The 17,252-nt window shown below is 37.3% G+C and overlaps 1 protein-coding gene across 21 annotated transcripts in view; it reads right to left on the bottom strand.

Annotated features, from left to right (window-relative positions):
• Positions 1 to 383: 383 nt before the first annotated feature.
• Positions 384 to 17,252, bottom strand: part of clasp1a (cytoplasmic linker associated protein 1a) — a 53,438-nt gene continuing 36,569 nt past the window's right edge. For 16 of the 21 annotated variants that reach the window (XM_086051368.1, XM_086051370.1, XM_086051375.1 and 13 more), the window contains 15 exons: positions 16,928 to 16,991; positions 16,509 to 16,672; positions 16,222 to 16,300; positions 15,990 to 16,133; positions 12,780 to 12,929; positions 11,586 to 11,692; positions 10,415 to 10,540; positions 9,423 to 9,570; positions 8,062 to 8,308; positions 7,077 to 7,118; positions 5,465 to 5,655; positions 5,191 to 5,319; positions 3,883 to 4,089; positions 2,827 to 2,943; positions 384 to 2,323 (listed from right to left, as the gene is read on the bottom strand). In XM_086051368.1, coding sequence (XP_085907494.1) covers positions 2,237 to 2,323; positions 2,827 to 2,943; positions 3,883 to 4,089; positions 5,191 to 5,319; positions 5,465 to 5,655; positions 7,077 to 7,118; positions 8,062 to 8,308; positions 9,423 to 9,570; positions 10,415 to 10,540; positions 11,586 to 11,692; positions 12,780 to 12,929; positions 15,990 to 16,133; positions 16,222 to 16,300; positions 16,509 to 16,672; positions 16,928 to 16,991 — 2,002 coding nt within the window. In that variant the 3' untranslated portion in view covers positions 384 to 2,236. Of the gene's footprint in view, positions 2,324 to 2,826; positions 2,944 to 3,882; positions 4,090 to 5,190; positions 5,320 to 5,464; positions 5,656 to 7,076; positions 7,119 to 8,061; positions 8,309 to 9,422; positions 9,571 to 10,414; positions 10,541 to 11,585; positions 11,693 to 12,779; positions 12,930 to 14,569; positions 14,666 to 15,989; positions 16,134 to 16,221; positions 16,301 to 16,508; positions 16,673 to 16,927; positions 16,992 to 17,252 lie in introns of all 21 variants that reach the window. The other 5 variants (XM_086051389.1, XM_086051379.1, XM_086051372.1 and 2 more) reach the window with 5 other exon arrangements.

Raw genomic sequence — 17,252 nt, 5'->3', positions numbered from 1 at the left:
ACCCATTAGCCATGTTCTGTCTCTGCCACTGATAGAACAATTATTACATGGACTTTTTGGGGGTTGACTTCCACTTTAATTGGAGAAAAAAAAGGATTGTATTTGTATTACTGCATTACAGCGCTATGCCATTTTAGCATTAAGAAATGAATGCAAAACATTATAGCTACTCACTTCTCTTCTCAATCTCGAAATGTTTACACTCGTTCTAGGTTGGCATCATAATAGTAAGAAGAGGAGCTTCTCCTAACGTAATGGTAGGATGGGCAAATAGCTATGCAGACAAGACCGCTGCAAGTAACCTAATGTGAGTAAAGAGCAAGGTTCAGCATGCTTAGAAACAAGTTTGCAAGTTGACCAACGTGAAATAAACAGCCAGAGAATTTCCAGATCATTAAGTCTGTTTATTACTCGAGCAAACAATTTCTATTGTTGCAAGTCTATCAAGGGTGGCTGTAAACCAAATACATCCTTCTGTACAGTTTGAGGAAATAAAATAAAATATTATTAAGTAAAATAAATATCAGGACACATTTTGCATGGCAAAATAACGAAACAAAAGAAAATTTAACCGTTTGTAATTGGAATACTGCCTCACCTGTGTCTGGACATGGATAATTAAATCTCCCTTACACCGAGTACAAATTTGACAGAAGAATGACAACAAACAGGCTTGACAATTATTTAAACTGTCAAAAAGATGTCAAATTAAAGAAGTATCAGACATTGGCCTGTATGAGGGCTCGTTGTCACTTTCAGTACCACTAAATTTATGTGTGTTCTAAATGAAAATGTGCGTTGAAGAGAAAAGGAAATTATGTACATTCATTTACTTGAGTCAGAAGAATGGGCCTGTTTGCATGGGATTCTCAGGGAAATCACTCATTGCATCAAGTAGAGAATCTTTGCGCAGCAGCTGAACTTCAAATCCAAAGTCAGTAATACGTTTGTTGTAATAAAAAGTGGATTGTAATTGTATATAATCATATTTAACCCGAGTAGTTGACTTCCAAACATTTAAAGCTTTTTCATACCCATTGACACCTTACCTTAATTTGATGCTAAAATGAAAACAATCTTTCTGAATGGTGTGTCGACCAAATGCGCTACCAAAGACTAAAACGGTCACCGACCCTAAATTGAAATAATGAGTAATACAATGTTGCAAGTGCACTTGAACAGCCAAAAACCTGGGCCCTTCACACAGCGCAAAGACGATGTGCTGCAAGTTAAAAGCAGGCTAACGTGCAAAAGATTGACAGAGGCAACTTACATTTCGCAAAAATGCTGAAAAGCAGTGGTCTAAAAGTGTATATACAAACTAACTTGTGTGGGGTTTCCGATTATCGTAGAGACTGTCGTTACATACAGGTACAGAAGAACACTGTTTGCATCTTTACAAGGGTCAGTTGCCCGCCACGCCCCCAACAGATTCACAGTTTTCGTAAGCTGATTTACAGTTTTGTACATGCCAGGCCTTCGCTGCAGTCGCCGTCAAGAAACCTTACTGTGTGCATGACATGAACATGACTACAGCGTCAGATTGTTGGTCTCTCCCAACTCCAAGCAACAAAAGACATCAGCAGTATTTACAAGGCTTAAAACTTTCTTTTCACTCGAGTTACTTTCGCCCAACAGCAGCCTCGCAAACAATTCCATCTTGAGAAAGGCATGTTGAACATAAATCTGTACTTTTTACACAGAAGGGGATTCTATTAATTGAAGCCACTTGCAATTTAAAATGACATTTAAAAAAAAAAAAAAACATTCAAATGCAGAGGCTTCGCTATACCCCAAATTACTTTAAATACAACCTGAAATTATAATACAGTACTAATATTTGTTTTCTGTTCGTTTTCATTTATGTATCTTACGTATACATTATTTATTTTAAATTCAATTTATTTTCTTTCACCCGAGGGTTAATAAGTATAGTTCACTGAATGGTGAGTGAACTTCTTATTTAGCCAAATCTGATAGTTAAAGGGGAAACAGACAAACTGTGCACAGTAAGACAAAGATCGGTACGGGTTCCACAAATATGAAAAAATGATCTCTCCTCATCCACACTACATTCCAAAGTTTTCAGAACAAGAGTGCTGGGCGGAGGAGTTAAAATAAGACAGTTAAACGCAAGAAAACTGCAATAAAATTCTGTGATTCGAAGAAGAGAAGTGCGGTTTGAAGCCGGTGGCGCCGCTAGAAGGACGCCAACGTTCATCTGCATGATTTCCAGCTAACTGTGACAGGAGACATCTGAGGAGCTGCTGCTATTGCTGTTGGTGGTCTGGGCCCTCTTGATGTACAGATTCAGTAACTTCATCTGCAAACAAACAAGGACACAATACATTCATACAGAAAGTCAACAAGTTGCACTCGTACAGTGTTCTTATCAGACAGACGAGTTTTGATGGCAAAGAGGGATCAATTTAGGGCTGAACGATTTAGAACAATCATGTCATTGTGATTTAATATGCAATTCTTTTTTCAAGGTCCTCTTCCCATGTATTCTTTTAAAGATAAGTCAACCGCTCAAAAATGTTTGCAATAATATGTTATATGCACCTTCATTAGTCTAAAATGTTGTATTTGTGGAATTTGTTAAGCAGCAAAATCCACCCGTTTTTAGCCATCTCAAGGGGCGGCCATTTTGTCATTTGCTGTCAACTGAAAATCACATCACAGTTACTCAGGGCTCACGTAGCGACCAATCACGGCACATCTGTTTTCTGAAGCTGATAGCAAACGTTTTATTTTGATACAAAAACCAGCATAAAGTACTGCATTTTTCAGACCACAAGGTCAATCTGTGGTATTGGTCAGTACCTTGCTGCCGGTGAGCTGTGCCAAGTGGGGTTTGAGCTCCTCCCCAATTACGGAGTATATAGCCACCAGACAGAACACGCTGGCCTTGCGAACGCTGCTCTCGGTGTTGTCATAGCCCTGCAATGGCACAGAAGTATTATGCCGTGTTAATACACACACGGAAGGACAACTGGGAGTGTGGGAAGACATACAAACATTTCGAGGGAAAAATAAGGCAGAATATGCCTCTCTGCTGTTCTCAAAATACTTGCATCAATACAGCTAGCAAAGTATTAAACAGCAAGTATTCACTGCCAGGTCATATTTGACCCATAACACCACAAAAGTCACTTTTTTTTTTTTGAGACCTTTAGAATTTGTGAAAATTAATTTTGCTGCGTTAAAATAGTTGTGTCTGACGATTAGATGAAGCCTCGTTCCGGTACATAAAAGTAAATGGTACTTTTTACGTACCTAAACTTCAAAACGGGTCAATTTTGACCCCAACACAATATAAGGGTTAAAAAAAAAAAAAAGTACTTTCTTCATTCTGCATTTCTTTTAGCATTCACACTTCAACATGATTAGCCATCCAAACTTCATAAAAAGGTAAAATCACCAAATAAACTTTAAACTTAATTGAAGTGATTTGAAGCTGTCAATACTGAACTTTGAAATTTGTAGTTGTGTCAAAATATGATTCTTTTTTTTTTTTTTTTTTTGCTGGCATCATTTTCAAAAAGGTTTTTCAAGTTGAGCATAAGCTCATGACAAAAATGTGAGAGGCCAGTGGCGAGTTTGCAGTGTACTGCTGAGTAAATGCCATTTTCAAACCTGGCAAAACTGGTGTGACAGTACAGCCTTTGTATGTGCCTTTCAGACACAAGTTGCCATAACTAGATGTGCGGCACGTCAAAGACAACTGTTTTCAATACAAATGCTTGCGGACAATGAGAAAATTCACCCTCTGTTTGAGGCTCGTGGGGTTTTGTTATCGCGTATGCTACTTTTTTGATACCACATTGGAGCTGGCAAAATAGGCTAAAATAGGCTAAAAGGCTCAAAACAATCTGAAACCTGCAAGAGTCCTGGGATGATGTCCACCAGCAGCTGTATTAGACTGTCCTTCGCAACGCGTTCAATGACTTTGGTTTCCATCTTGATGGCAGCCAGGTTGATTGGGTAGTCGGCTGTCTGGACAATTGGGCAAAGCACTTTGACACATTGTTCTGGATGGATGGATCCAGCCAGTGTTGATGCGGCTTCCTCAGCTGCACGCACCACCTGAAAAATCACATGAACAAAAACAGTAAAAGAAAGACATCATTTTTATCTTTATAAACAATCCTCTCATTGGCATTTTTTGGTCATTTGAGTATATACACATATATGTATGAATACACACATTTATACATGCCAGTGCTTCTCGATTATTTTCTGTTACTGTTACAGGAAAAAGAAAATATTTTGCTACTCCCAAACTCTCTGCTGCGACTACAAATAGTACCATTTGTCTGTAAAAAATGTTAAGTCCACCTTTGCATAACATTGTATACTCATTAACATTAATAAAATCACTCAAGAAAAAAGAAACGTTGATCAACTTACAATAAAAGAATAACCTTATTAACATTGTTTTTTAGTCTGTAACAGAAAGTTTTAAAGTGCATCAATTTGCCTTTAAAAAAAAATTGAATCCTCATTTGAACTGTATTAGCTACAGCGGCTCTTTCAGTAACACCGGTAAACAACCACCAGCTCCAGAGCACGCTCCTTCACTCCTATTTTGTGGCACTCTGAATAACCGAACAACACGTTTCAGTTGGAGATACACAGAGTGCACTCGGAGTGTATTTCTGAACACACCCCTACACTCCTGTTCTGATCTGTGCTAAAAAAAAAAAAATGTTTTAAAAAAGCTACACCAAAGATAATATTCCCTGCGCACACTCCTGTTCAGCTCTGTGCTAAAAAAAAAATTTTTTTTTTTTTTAAAAGCTACACCAAAGATAATACTCCCTGCGCACACATTGACAATAAGAGTGCCACTGCCACCTACTGCTGTGTATTTGCAATTACACTTTATTTTAGTACTGCAAAAATATAAATTATACAAAATATATATATACATATATATATATATACATACATGTATGCATATATATATATATGCATATACATACATGTATGCATATATATATAAATGCATATATATATATATATATATATATATATATATATATATAAAAATGCATATATATATATATATATATATATATATATATATATAGTTTATATTCAAATTTGAAATATTTATGAAGAGATGTACAAAAAAGGCTAGAGCTGATAAAAATTGATTGACACATTCTGTGTGGAGCAATGTACCTCTTTGTGAGAATCTTTATGGGCCTCCAGGGTCTTCATGATAGTTAGCTCCGCATAGTTCTTGAACCGAGCTGGTTGATTCTTTAATATTTCTTTCAACACACGCAGCGCCAAGGCTCGGATAGTATGCTAGCAGAAACACAAAATACAAATGTTCACTTTGCACTAGAATTCTATTTAAACACGGACCCTGGGATGCAGGGTTCAAGGGAGGATAATAGCTGCTGAGTGTCCTCAAAATTGCATCATAAGAATAAGAAAGTAGATTACTTACATCTTTATCGCCAAGTGTCTCCAGCAGGAGGAGAAGGATCGTTTTAAAATGTTCATCCCACACAGCCAGGCTGTCTTCTCGCGTGATCTTCAGAAGGTCCACCAGGGCACCTTTACGCTCCTCAGAGCGTTCATTGTGATTGGACAACTCCTTAAGCAGGTCGGCGACCATGTCAGAGTTGTCCTGACCAACTGTTCACCAAAAGAGAATGACAGAAAGCAAAACAATATTTGATCCTAACACTTGTAAAGTAAAATATCATAACAGATCATCAAGTAATAGGGGTGTCAAAATTAGCACGTTAATAATTAGTTAACTTATAGTCCATTCAAACGCAAATTATTTTTTATACCAATTAATGCACTCCCCTTATTTGAACAGCCTTGTACTTGGGGAATTCCGATCACGACGCAGCAGACACTTCCATGTATGAATTACTCTAGAAATGTGCTGCACTGTACTCAATACACAATGTTGAAACAGGAGAACAGCAGAGGAGTCATTTGGACTGTGAGGCACCACCACCTTTTCCCTGCTTCAAGAGTGGAACGCACTTGGTAGGCTGCTGGTTTGCAGCAAGCATTAAGGTAGAATGTGACAACGTGGGCACTCCCAGATCCCTTTGAAAGCCAAGAGCAGAGCGCATGCCCATCTTGTCACTTAAAGTGACTCCAAGTTACTTGCTCTATAGAGGCGAGGCGTATTTTATTCAGCAACGCCATAAGATAGCTCGTGTAGCATCATTGGTTTGATTTCTGGCTCGTTTTCCGGAAAGATTCAATGTTGGGGTGCTGGCATGTTGGGATAGTGGCACATTGGAATTGGGATTGTGTGAATTTTAAGTACATCAGATTAAAAGATGATTTGATAGAATATAAGGCCAAAAGTGAGGCAAAATTTGAAAGGAAATTAAAAATGGCTAACTTTTGAGTTTAGAGTAGAGCTTCACAGATTTTGTAGGTCTTGGGCTCTTACATGCGTCTCCAACTTTTGCTGGATCTTGGTAACACATACAACCAGCGCTGCTTTGCCAAAAATTTGTATGGGATGTTTTATAGACATTTTTTTTAAATCGCACAATAACCTAATAAAACATTGATGCTGTTGCCAGGCCAAATGTGTTTTCAAAGTTTAATGAGTTTTTGTGCATGTTTGGACCCTCAAAAATAGTGTTTTTATTGGCGAATAGCATGTTTCCATAGCAACATCTTTTTGTGAAAATTCAGAAACTTCGCGTTGCAGTATCCTAAAGGCCTAAACACTATTACGAGAAAATATGATGTGAATTTGGTTAACCACTGGGAGAAAAATAACAAAAAATAAAATATATATTTCCTTTACCCAATAGATGGCGCTACCACTACGTGAAAAATACATTTGTAGATGTCTTCAGGCCGAGAGTCGCAACAAATGTGTGAAATTATGACAAGATATGATCATGTGTGCCAAGTTACAGCAGCTTTTCCACCATAATGTCACAAGCAGAAGAGTTAAGGAAGATGAACAAGTGTAAACACAAACAAAAAGTGAAAGGAATTAGGACAGTTTAGTCATCTATCTGTGAGTTTTTCCAAACACTCAGCAAAGAGTCAGACAGCGACGGAATCTTTACCAGAGCGCATCATCGTGTTTTCACCACTTTCTTTACGTCGGCCTAAAGGGGAAAGGAGTGGAGGAGACATGAAGGTGGAGGATGGGGAAACAGATTCTGATGACAACAAACACAAATGTTTGATTATGTGTGACAGGAGTAAACACTATTCCACATTAGGGTTTGTCTTGGTTCAAATTGACGCAGAGGTGGCACCATTCTGATCATTAACACGTGCATATGCTGCTTCCCCTCCCCACATTCACTCAGAAAAACAAATTTTCTGGGAAATATTTACACTACATTATCTTTACAATAATATTTACAATGACTCCCAAGTACAAATTACAGAATTTGTTGTTATGACAATAATGTAAATGGAACACTCCTTTTACTGAACCCACTAAACTTAAAGAGTAAAATAAAAAACAAAAAACATAAAGACATACTGCTTCAAGAGGTGGGAATAACTTTTAGAACTTAGAAGAAACATTTATTTTTGTCGAGAGGTCCTATGCAGTCTTTGCATGTATATTTGCCATTTTTGCATGTACTGTATACAGTATTTGCTTTTTCAATCAGTGAGGGTGCTGGGTCAGAAAACAATAAAATGCACAGCTTGTAAAATTATAATTATACTATGATGATTAAGATAATGGACGGATGGATGAATTTTGTTATTGTACACTTTTAATCGCTGTGTCTACAATGCCACTCAGTGGAACACAGATCCTATTCAAGGTTGTACTTTTTATGAAGGGGGAAGAAAAATTGCAAAGCATCTTTGTTTGAACATCTGTTTCTACTTAACGGGCTACTTTATGGTTTACAAAGGATGACAAAGAGAAGGGTGGTTCCATTATTATTCTGGGGGGTGCAATGTTCCTTTATCCAGAGCCTCACTAACATTTCAAAAAGATAAGTAAAAGCTTGAGGTGGACTAAAACTTTTGCGCAGTGCTTTATATTAATTAATGAAAAGAAAAAAATAAATAAATAAAACTCACAGTCACGAAACTGCTCCACATCATCATCAAAAACAGCCTCCTTAAGGGCACTCTTGTCGTAGGTACAGATTGTTTCCCCGTGGCCGTAAGGAGCAAACTCTCGACTTCGCGGCCCGGAGAAGGAGCGCGGTGATGGCGTATTGAGGAGTGAAGTTTTGTTGTCCAAAGCAGTACGACCCCCTTCCGGTACATCCAAGCCCAGGCGCGCGTCAGAACCAGGCGTTGACGCTATTCCTTCTCTCCCAGCCTATGAAATCATCACATGAGGAGTGAAGACAGAGAGCAGGTTAAAATGTTATAAAACATAAACTTTCACTATATTGAACTAAATCAGTTTGTTCATAATCATGTCAGTTAACCCACATACTGTATGATGCACAGGATTTACATAAAAATTTGGTGAAAAAACATCAGATGAATGTGTATCTCAGTCTGTAGAGTTCAAATGTAATTTAATATGCACTTTACTGTATGTAAGGAAAAAAAGATAACCAGGGTAAAGGAAGTAATTAAGTAAGTAATCCCCTATCATCACACACTAGAGATAGACCCATTTTTTTTCAGGGCCGATACCGATTATTAGTAGTCAAGGCGGCCGATATTAATTTTTTGTAAAAAAGACAATATTGGCATCAAAATCGAAAGAAAAAAAAGAAAGAAAAAAAAAAGAAAAAAGAAAACAAAGTCTTAACTTTGTTGAAACGTCTTTAAGCATATGTTTATTGAACAATTTTTCAGATTTGCATAATATATGGTTTTCTTGTATTATTATTACTATAATTTTTTGACAATATACACCTTTATCAAATTCTAACAAAAAGTTCAGGGAGCACCCATTTACTGTCATAGTCGACAATAAATGAAGTTCTCCAAAATTTCAAAATGACAGAAAATTTAACTTTCACGTATCTTTTGATTTCAACACAGTTTTAGATTGATTTATTATCGACCATCACATGTTTTAAAAAGGCCCATGCCGATATTCGTCAAAACGCAGAATATCGGCGCCAATAATCGGCCTATCCCTATCACACACCACATCGTTACTTACAGTAAATGCTCATACATTTAAGAACATGCATACCAAGTATGATGAGTTATGAAAAGTGTCACAAATGCCCTAAGCATAAATGCTTTGTGGCGCCATGTCTGCAAACGCCACTTAAGAGGGGGACAATCTTTTGATGGGTGAAAAATCTGTGATTTAAGTGGTACAGTCTATGAGAGGGGATCTTCTTTGATTACTTTAATCACAGCAATAATTAAGAAAAAAAAAAACCATTCTGTAGTCTGTAGTTTGCTTCCACTTAAAAATGAATGAAACATTATTTTCCTACTGTATTCCAAATATTGTGACTCACTGCATCATCTCGCTTGCCCTCTCGTCTGATCGTTTCATTCAGGTCCTCCTGGCTGCGGTAGCTAAAGCTCTGGATGGCCTCTGTGACGCCACGGAGTGAGCTGTAAATGTCCTCTGAGTTCATGTTCTCCGTGTCATACTCCATCACGCTGACACAAAATCAGACCAAAAAAAAAAAAATTAACATGCCAAGTAATCAGTTGGTCTTTTGTCACCAAACAAGTAACTACACCAAAGCTTGAAAACGGTTAGTTTTCCAAGTGTGGTGGGTTAGTACTAGTGCATAGAGGGTCCTGATTTACAAATTTACAAATAGTTTGCAAACGTAATAGGCACAGACTTTATTGCTAACGCAAACAGATGCGGGGGCTGATATACTAACTGTGCGCATTGCGCAACCAGGATTGCCGAGCATTTTGTGCATTGTGGCTGAAGTATACAAATTTGATTTGATGATTCATTTAGCACATTTAATATGATTTACCAAACACGAGACCAATTTCATTGGCTGCTTTGCTTTTATGCAGTTTATACATTGTTTTTAAGCCTTTAATGCTTTGTTGCCACGTCCACTAAAATTTCCAACTCCACCCTTCAAACTTTATGCTGGCACTGCTCTCTCCCAAACAGTCCATGGTGAACCAAAGCCTCTATTAAATACGTTACGTTATGAGCTGTCGGGATGTTTTGTGTACAATCATATCCACTGTTAGTTTTGTAGCTTTTTTTTTTTACGTGTTGCCAACAGCGCCTGCAATTTTTTTATAGTGAGTGAATACAAAATTCAAAACGTACAAAAACGTGCTGTAATTTAGCACCCGCTATTTGCGATCTTTGTAAATCAGGCCCATAGTCCACAATGTGTTATTCACACAGAAAAATGATCTAAATAAATGAAGCAATGTTTTTGTGTCACAATCAGCAAAAACTTGAGATTCTTGATGACATTAGATCTGGCTCGATCTCGTTTTTTCTCTCATCCCACCTAATTACCTGGGTGAGTGTGCTCTGCGCAGGACCCTGAAAGAAGGGGCAGCAGAGGTGGAGTTAGGCGGAGGAAGAGGAGTAGGGGCAGGGGGTTGCTTTGACAGTCCATCGACCCCCCAACCCCATAACCGACTGTTGCCACAGCGCGGTCAGGAGGGAATGACGGACAGACAGCGGTGAGAGAATGAAAGATGGAATTAAACAACAGGAGGAGATCGCAAGACAAGACAAGGTGGGAGGGTGGTGGTGTTAATAGGAGAAAGAGAAAAAAACAAGTGTGCAGAAAGAGAAAAGTCAAATTTGAAACCAATCTTGAGTTGTAAGATTGAAGTTATAAACATCACAGATATAGACAATCTCATATTAAAAAAATTAAAAAAAACTATTACTTTACAGTCCATCTACAATAATCAAACCCCGACGATAGAGTATTGTTATTGGCCACATGCATTTAAAAGATATTTTAGTGATTCATTTGAATTACCTGCAAACCTGCTTCATTGCACTGGCAAAAGCTTTTATGCTCTACAGGTAAAATCTTCACATTGCATTTTGTTGAATGGCCATAAATCAATGTAAGGATTTTTGTGCTACATTTTGAAGCTTTGAAAGCATGATGAATTGATGCTTAACATCAACCAGCAGCGGGCACCCATACTGTAATTTAGGCCCAACTGGCTTCTAAAACATACATTAGCAATGATGCTGCATCACCAGAATATGAATGGCAATACCTTGATGATAATATAGCAGACTTTTTTTTACCTTGTCTACACAAAAATACTGTCTTATCTTGACATGGCTGGAGGCCCAGAGTTTTGTCAGAGAATTGCTCCACATAATTGAAAGCAGGAATACTCCTTTCGGGTTATCAGTTGTCAGTAACTGATGCTGAACTAGTGTTAAAGTTGATTGTTATGTATAAATGCTTTTACTTTAAAACAGTCAAATCTGGAAGACTAGACATGGAATTAAACTGGAAGAAAATTGGAACCATATATTTGCACATGCCCACAACATTACATTTACTATCAATCTGTTGATCGCTTGAGCAACTCACTCAGTGACATACTCACTCGCGATGCTTTTTGTTATGATACTTAACACATTGAAGCTGCATTCACATGGCTAATTCCAAGACTTGCACTAGAACAGGCTAGATGGCTAGTGACAGTACCTTGGAGACATTCCTCCGTGTGAGCAGTTGGTTGGAGAGGTCAGCGGGCTGGTTCGACTGGGCGTGTGGCGAGGTGGCATGCGACCAATGGTGTTACTTGGAGACCCCTAAAACGCAATGTCCCAAAAAAGAAAAAAAAGGATTGAGTTACTGATAACCTGTTTTTTTTGTTATGAACTAAAAAGTGATAAAACTGTCATTATGTCCATTGTTTTTTTGTGTGAGATCTGGTTGTGTTGTGGCAACTCAAAATATATACAACAGCAATTTTATTTGAGGGAAAAGTTAAATCTGCCAATGGAAATGAATGGTGAATAAAACATTTTGTGGTTTTGTGTGAATGAGTTGAATGTGTGGGAAGGAGGAATTTTGGGAGCGTTGAAAAGCTGAATGAGACTTGAATGACTTGAATATGTAGAAATTGGGAAGGTGTAAATCTGAAAAGTTGAATGTTCCAATGCAAATGAATGTTTAATAGTGGAATTTTTGTGGGTTTTTTTAAGGGTGAATGAGTTGAACGTGTGGGAAGTAGGAATTTTGGGTGTGTTGAAAAGCTTAATGAGTTGAATGAGTTGAATGACTCATGAGAATTGGAATGGTGTAAACTTGAAATGTTGAATGTGCCATTAAGAATGAATGGGATTTTTTGGGGGGTGAAAAACGGGAAATATTGGGGGAAAACGTAAATGTTAGTGGTGAAAAAAATGGAAGTTGTGATGGCATGAATTTTTGGAATAATTTGAAATTTGAACAGGGTGTCAATTTTATTTGAGGGATTCCAATAAATCTTGCCAGCTTTTGGCTCAGCATGCATATGACAACATACTCATAGATGTTGTTAAAATGTGCTCTAAATGTAATAAATTACAGCTCAGTTTGATGTTCTGAATGACCACGATATATGCGAGTTCCTTTTATTCCTATGTACTAGTAAATGTTGCAGATAAGAATAGCTGGACTTGGCGACAGGTTTGTTTCATGTCACAGATGATCTTTGGTGACCTCTTTTTGAAGGTTAGCATTATGAACTTTATTTTCCACAATGTCATTTTCCCCAAGTTCTTTGTTTTTGTTTGTTTGCTTTTATTTTTTGTATAATACTACAATAATATTGTAGGGGGGTCGTATTTGTGTGACAAAATTTGTAATGTGAGATTTTGATATCATTGCATACCTAGTGTTCACTCGACTTACCACACTGCTACTGGCATTGCTAGAGTTCTTCAGGTGGTTGTGCAATAATTTGGTGGCGCCATCCTGGAAGGTCTTAGGCAGAGCTCCCAGCAGCATAGTAAACTCTGGCGTGTTGAGCTCAAACAAGGAAATCAGCACCACCTGGGCTGCCTGAGAGCAGTAAGACACAATTACGTCAAAGCAAGGCAGCAAGACAATCAACATCTTCATAAAGTATTAGAGCATTGTCCGGAAAGGAAAACTGTGACAAGTGCAAAACGCATAGTTATAATCAGCAAGAAAAAAAAAAATAATTGCAACACAGTTTTACTGTTGAATTTGTACTAATATTCAAAGGAATGTCTTTATTCTTTTGGTTGAGTATTGTAGCATGTTTATATTCAAGATAGTCAAGATGGCACAAGAACCTCTGCGGTATTCTTAATGTGCAGAACACCGGGCACAATTTTATTTGATACATTTCACTGCTTGGTCAGAGGATGGGGAATATTCATATAAATTGATTTTGTGCTTGCTCTTTGACATCAGCACTCTGCTGCTTGACATCAATACTCTGCTGACCAGATTAAAACATTAAAAGGATACTTCACAACATATGTACATCATTTGCCGCAGTAAAAAGTTAATATTTTTGTCTATAATTTGTTTGATCACTTCATTATTTTTTCATGTACATTTAATAACTTCAAAAACAATTTTTACAATTATTTTAAGCTTAACTGATTAATTACTACCAATCAAGCCACACATAAAATTAATGAAGCCTTCCTTGAAACTTTTACCATGGCAATAATTTGCGAGTGTTGGATGGATAGTTATGTTCTTTAGTGTTTTGAAGAACCCATTATCTTCAATATCAACCACATTACGTTCAAGGACATCACTATCTGAGGGGTTAAAACAACTACTACACAATATCATCGATATACCGCCATGCTTAACTTGACTTCTTTCCGTTGCTATAAATGTCACGGGTGAACATTTTAAAATAACATAATAATAATAATAACAAATAAATAAAATATTTTGTTGTTCATCTCTTTCCCAGGTTGTCCAGGCTTTTGCATGAGTGCTAATAATGTTGGCCAGGACTGTTTACTAGACTATGTTTAAGTCAATGTGTCAAGTGCACAGTGATAAAATAATTATTATAAGTCCGACCATCCCATCTCATCACAATTGAGGACAGTCGGTCAGTCATTTGGTACATGCATCTCTCTCCAAGCTACTCAGTGCAATGTCAACAAGGAATCCATGACAATAATACAAGAAATGATTGTGCACTGCAAAATGATCTGCAGGAAGTCTTTATGCAAGGCCACTTGAAACATTCGTGTTAAATTCCCACTCTTGCACTAATGCTTTAACATTGTCTGAATATCTGTATCTTACAAACAGGTCAACACAATGCATACAAGTAGAAAAATAGAGTTGTTAGACTGTAAGACAGGCAAAAAGGTGCAGTTAGTCGGATCCTACACCGGCATTCCGGCATTCCCAAGCAATTTTGTGCAACAAATCCGACGACCTCCAAGTCAATTAATGAAAATTGCAGCCTTTCAGGTATTATTCATTTCCTGGCTGCCTCAAAAAATGTTTGGTGAGTTAAAAATTCACAAAGCATACAGTAGACTCAAATTCTCAGCATGTTATTAGAGCATACAAGCTAGAGCGTAATGCCAGAGGTAAATAAGAGATGCCACTCGCAGTTTCACGCAGTCTTTAAAGTTGTTGGTTAGGCACTGGACAGGCGAGGCTGGATACTTGTCATGTGTTGGAGCCGGTTCTACCTGCTTACACCTCTCTTGCAGGTTGCCCTCACTTGACAGAAAGGCTGCAGTACTGACTCCGCCAGCTAGTTCCTCACTCACCCAGTAATGTAGGGTCTGGGGCACAGTGGCAAGGCAGAATGGGCATTACAGAAAGACAACCGTCTTTCACCAAGAAATTTGGATGCAATATTGGACCTACGTTTATATAAAGACATGGGATAGAACAATACAGGATAAAATAACGTTTCCTCTAAATTTTGTGAAACCGTTGACAGACATTTTAAGAGGAATAATAAGACTGCATCAAATTCCTTGATGAGTATGGCAACTAGGGCCGAACGATTAAAAAAAAAAAAAAAAAATCTAGAGTGATTATGATTCCCCCCATGTTGTAACATTTAATATAATTTTCTCAAGGTCTTCTTCTCCTGTATTTGAAATAATAAACAAATGCGTTATTTTATTAAAGACGTTAAAGACAATGTTCGTTTACCTGGTTCATTCAATTGTTCCTCTAATGAATTTGCTTACTTTTTTTTTTTTTTTTTTTTTACAACGTAATGAAACTTTTTTTGTTAGTCCTGGGTGTTTTGTGCTTGTTGTTATTTATTACCAAAATGTGTTACTTCTATAAAAAGGTGTCCTTGAAGTAGATAAAATTAAGATGATATGGATATGTATTTTGTATTTTTGGGGTAAAGTCATGTAATACAAAGAGGGATGGCATTACACCGTGGCTAAGGGAGGCTATAGTCCCATCAGAAATTTGTATAGCTCCAGTTAAGCCCCTCACACATTTTATTTGATATTCTAAAATATATTTATAAATTATTTTCTCAGCCCCCCCTTTGTACCGTACCGTCAAGCTCCCCTTTGGCCCTGTGACAGAAAAATCCCGAAGCCGTCACTGAATAAAAACTATCAAAATTTTCAAATGTATCATTTTTTGTTCGTAAATTCTTTATCATATTGCTATGCGATAAAGTTGGTCAGTTGTGTTTGTGCATGTGAAGAATTAAGAGTTGTATCCCTTCCCAAGCCATTGTGCTTGTTAGAATGAGCCGTGAATGAAATGACCATTGATCAGCGAGCAGCTTTCGCCAGATTTCATATACAAAATGGTGTCCGTCTGTGACAATTCATCGCTCTAAATGGCTGTTAATTAGTTCATCAGAAACTGGACGTGACAATTCAAACAAAGAAAAAACAGAAAAACACATTACCTAGTAAATCAAGCTTAACTAAACATTGATATGTACTTAGATTTGTTCCTAATCCTTTGGGTATTTTGACTAAAGGATGTCAAAGCATATTTATACACATGGGAACTCGATGCAAAACATGCACATGTCTCCTTTAACAATCAACAACATTATTTTGGCAGAGTAAATAATTTTAGGTAAGGAGAGGACATCTATGATACGGAAAGCATCCCTACCTTCCTGACGTCCGAACTTTTGGGTTCAGTGGTCCAGGTGATAATGCGTGATACAGCCAGGCGAGTCTCACTGGAGTTGATAAAGTCTGTTGGGTCCATTTGCCGTGCCAAAGATTCTATGTACTTCAAAATAGCTACCTTTACCTATTGGATAACAACAACCATTCAGCAATGGGGCTCAATGAACTGCATCAATCGACAAACAATGATTTATTTCTATTTTCTACAATACCTTGAGGTTTGGTGTCTGTGTCTGATCAACAATGAATCTCATCAAAATATTGAACTGTTGGTCAAATGGGAAAGATTCCCTGGAAAAAAAAGGAATGTAATGTATGTCTGTCTTTTTTTATGCACTTAAATGACACTTCTTTTTTTTTCTCTTTATATATATATATATATATATATATATATATATATATATATATATATATATATATATATATATATATATATATTTTTTTTTTTTTTTTTGTGCACTCTATTTGGAAGATTATTAATTAATTAAAACATGCAGACCTTGTGATATCCAGGGCCTTTTGGACTTTAGCTTGGACGGAGCCGAGCAGGTCTGCCCCCATCTTCTTTAACAATTGGGTGAGGAGGACAAACAGCCAGTCCTGCAAGTCCTCTCGATGCACTGTGATAAAATCCACTAGGGTCTCCAGGAACATGCTGAAAACCTAAAGCCATACATTATGTTGATGAATTAACAAGAATATTGATTGCTCTGACTATAATAGTCATATTCAGCTAAATGTTGTGTTAATGGGTTAGAACAAACTTACTCTCTGTTATCAAATCCACAGCAAAGCAGGCCATGCAATAAGAGAGACAGTACAGTATTTAGTTTCATGAGTAACATTTTGTCAGAAAATCTGAAATCAGTAAAATTATGACATCGTAAGACAGAAGCCATGAAGCCACATTTATTTCACCTTGCTGTGTGGATCTGCAAACATTCTTGTGAAGATTTCACAAAGTCTCTTCAGCTCCACTCGACTTCATATGAAACAAATAAAACAAGAAGGCATCAAGTCAGCAAATTAGCACTCAAGTCCAATGTCAACGATATTAGTACACATAGGAGTTGTGAAGTTGTAGTCTCACATTGCAATCGGTTTATGACAGATACCATTTGAGAAAACAATAATTAACCCATTAAGCCCGGGAGCGCATACCGCGTTTCTACCACTACAGCCGGGAGCGCTGTTGCGTCTTTCTATCTTTCAAACCGGGAGAACGGTTACGTCACTGTCCTTT

Source organism: Filicampus tigris, chromosome 14, assembly GCF_054856515.1.
Source record: "Filicampus tigris isolate MCC_2025a chromosome 14, RoL_Ftig_1.0, whole genome shotgun sequence".
NCBI classification, from domain to species: Eukaryota; Metazoa; Chordata; class Actinopteri; order Syngnathiformes; family Syngnathidae; genus Filicampus; species Filicampus tigris.
The sequence above is the reverse complement of the archived record's forward strand: the minus strand, read 5'-3'. Positions and strand labels throughout refer to the sequence as shown.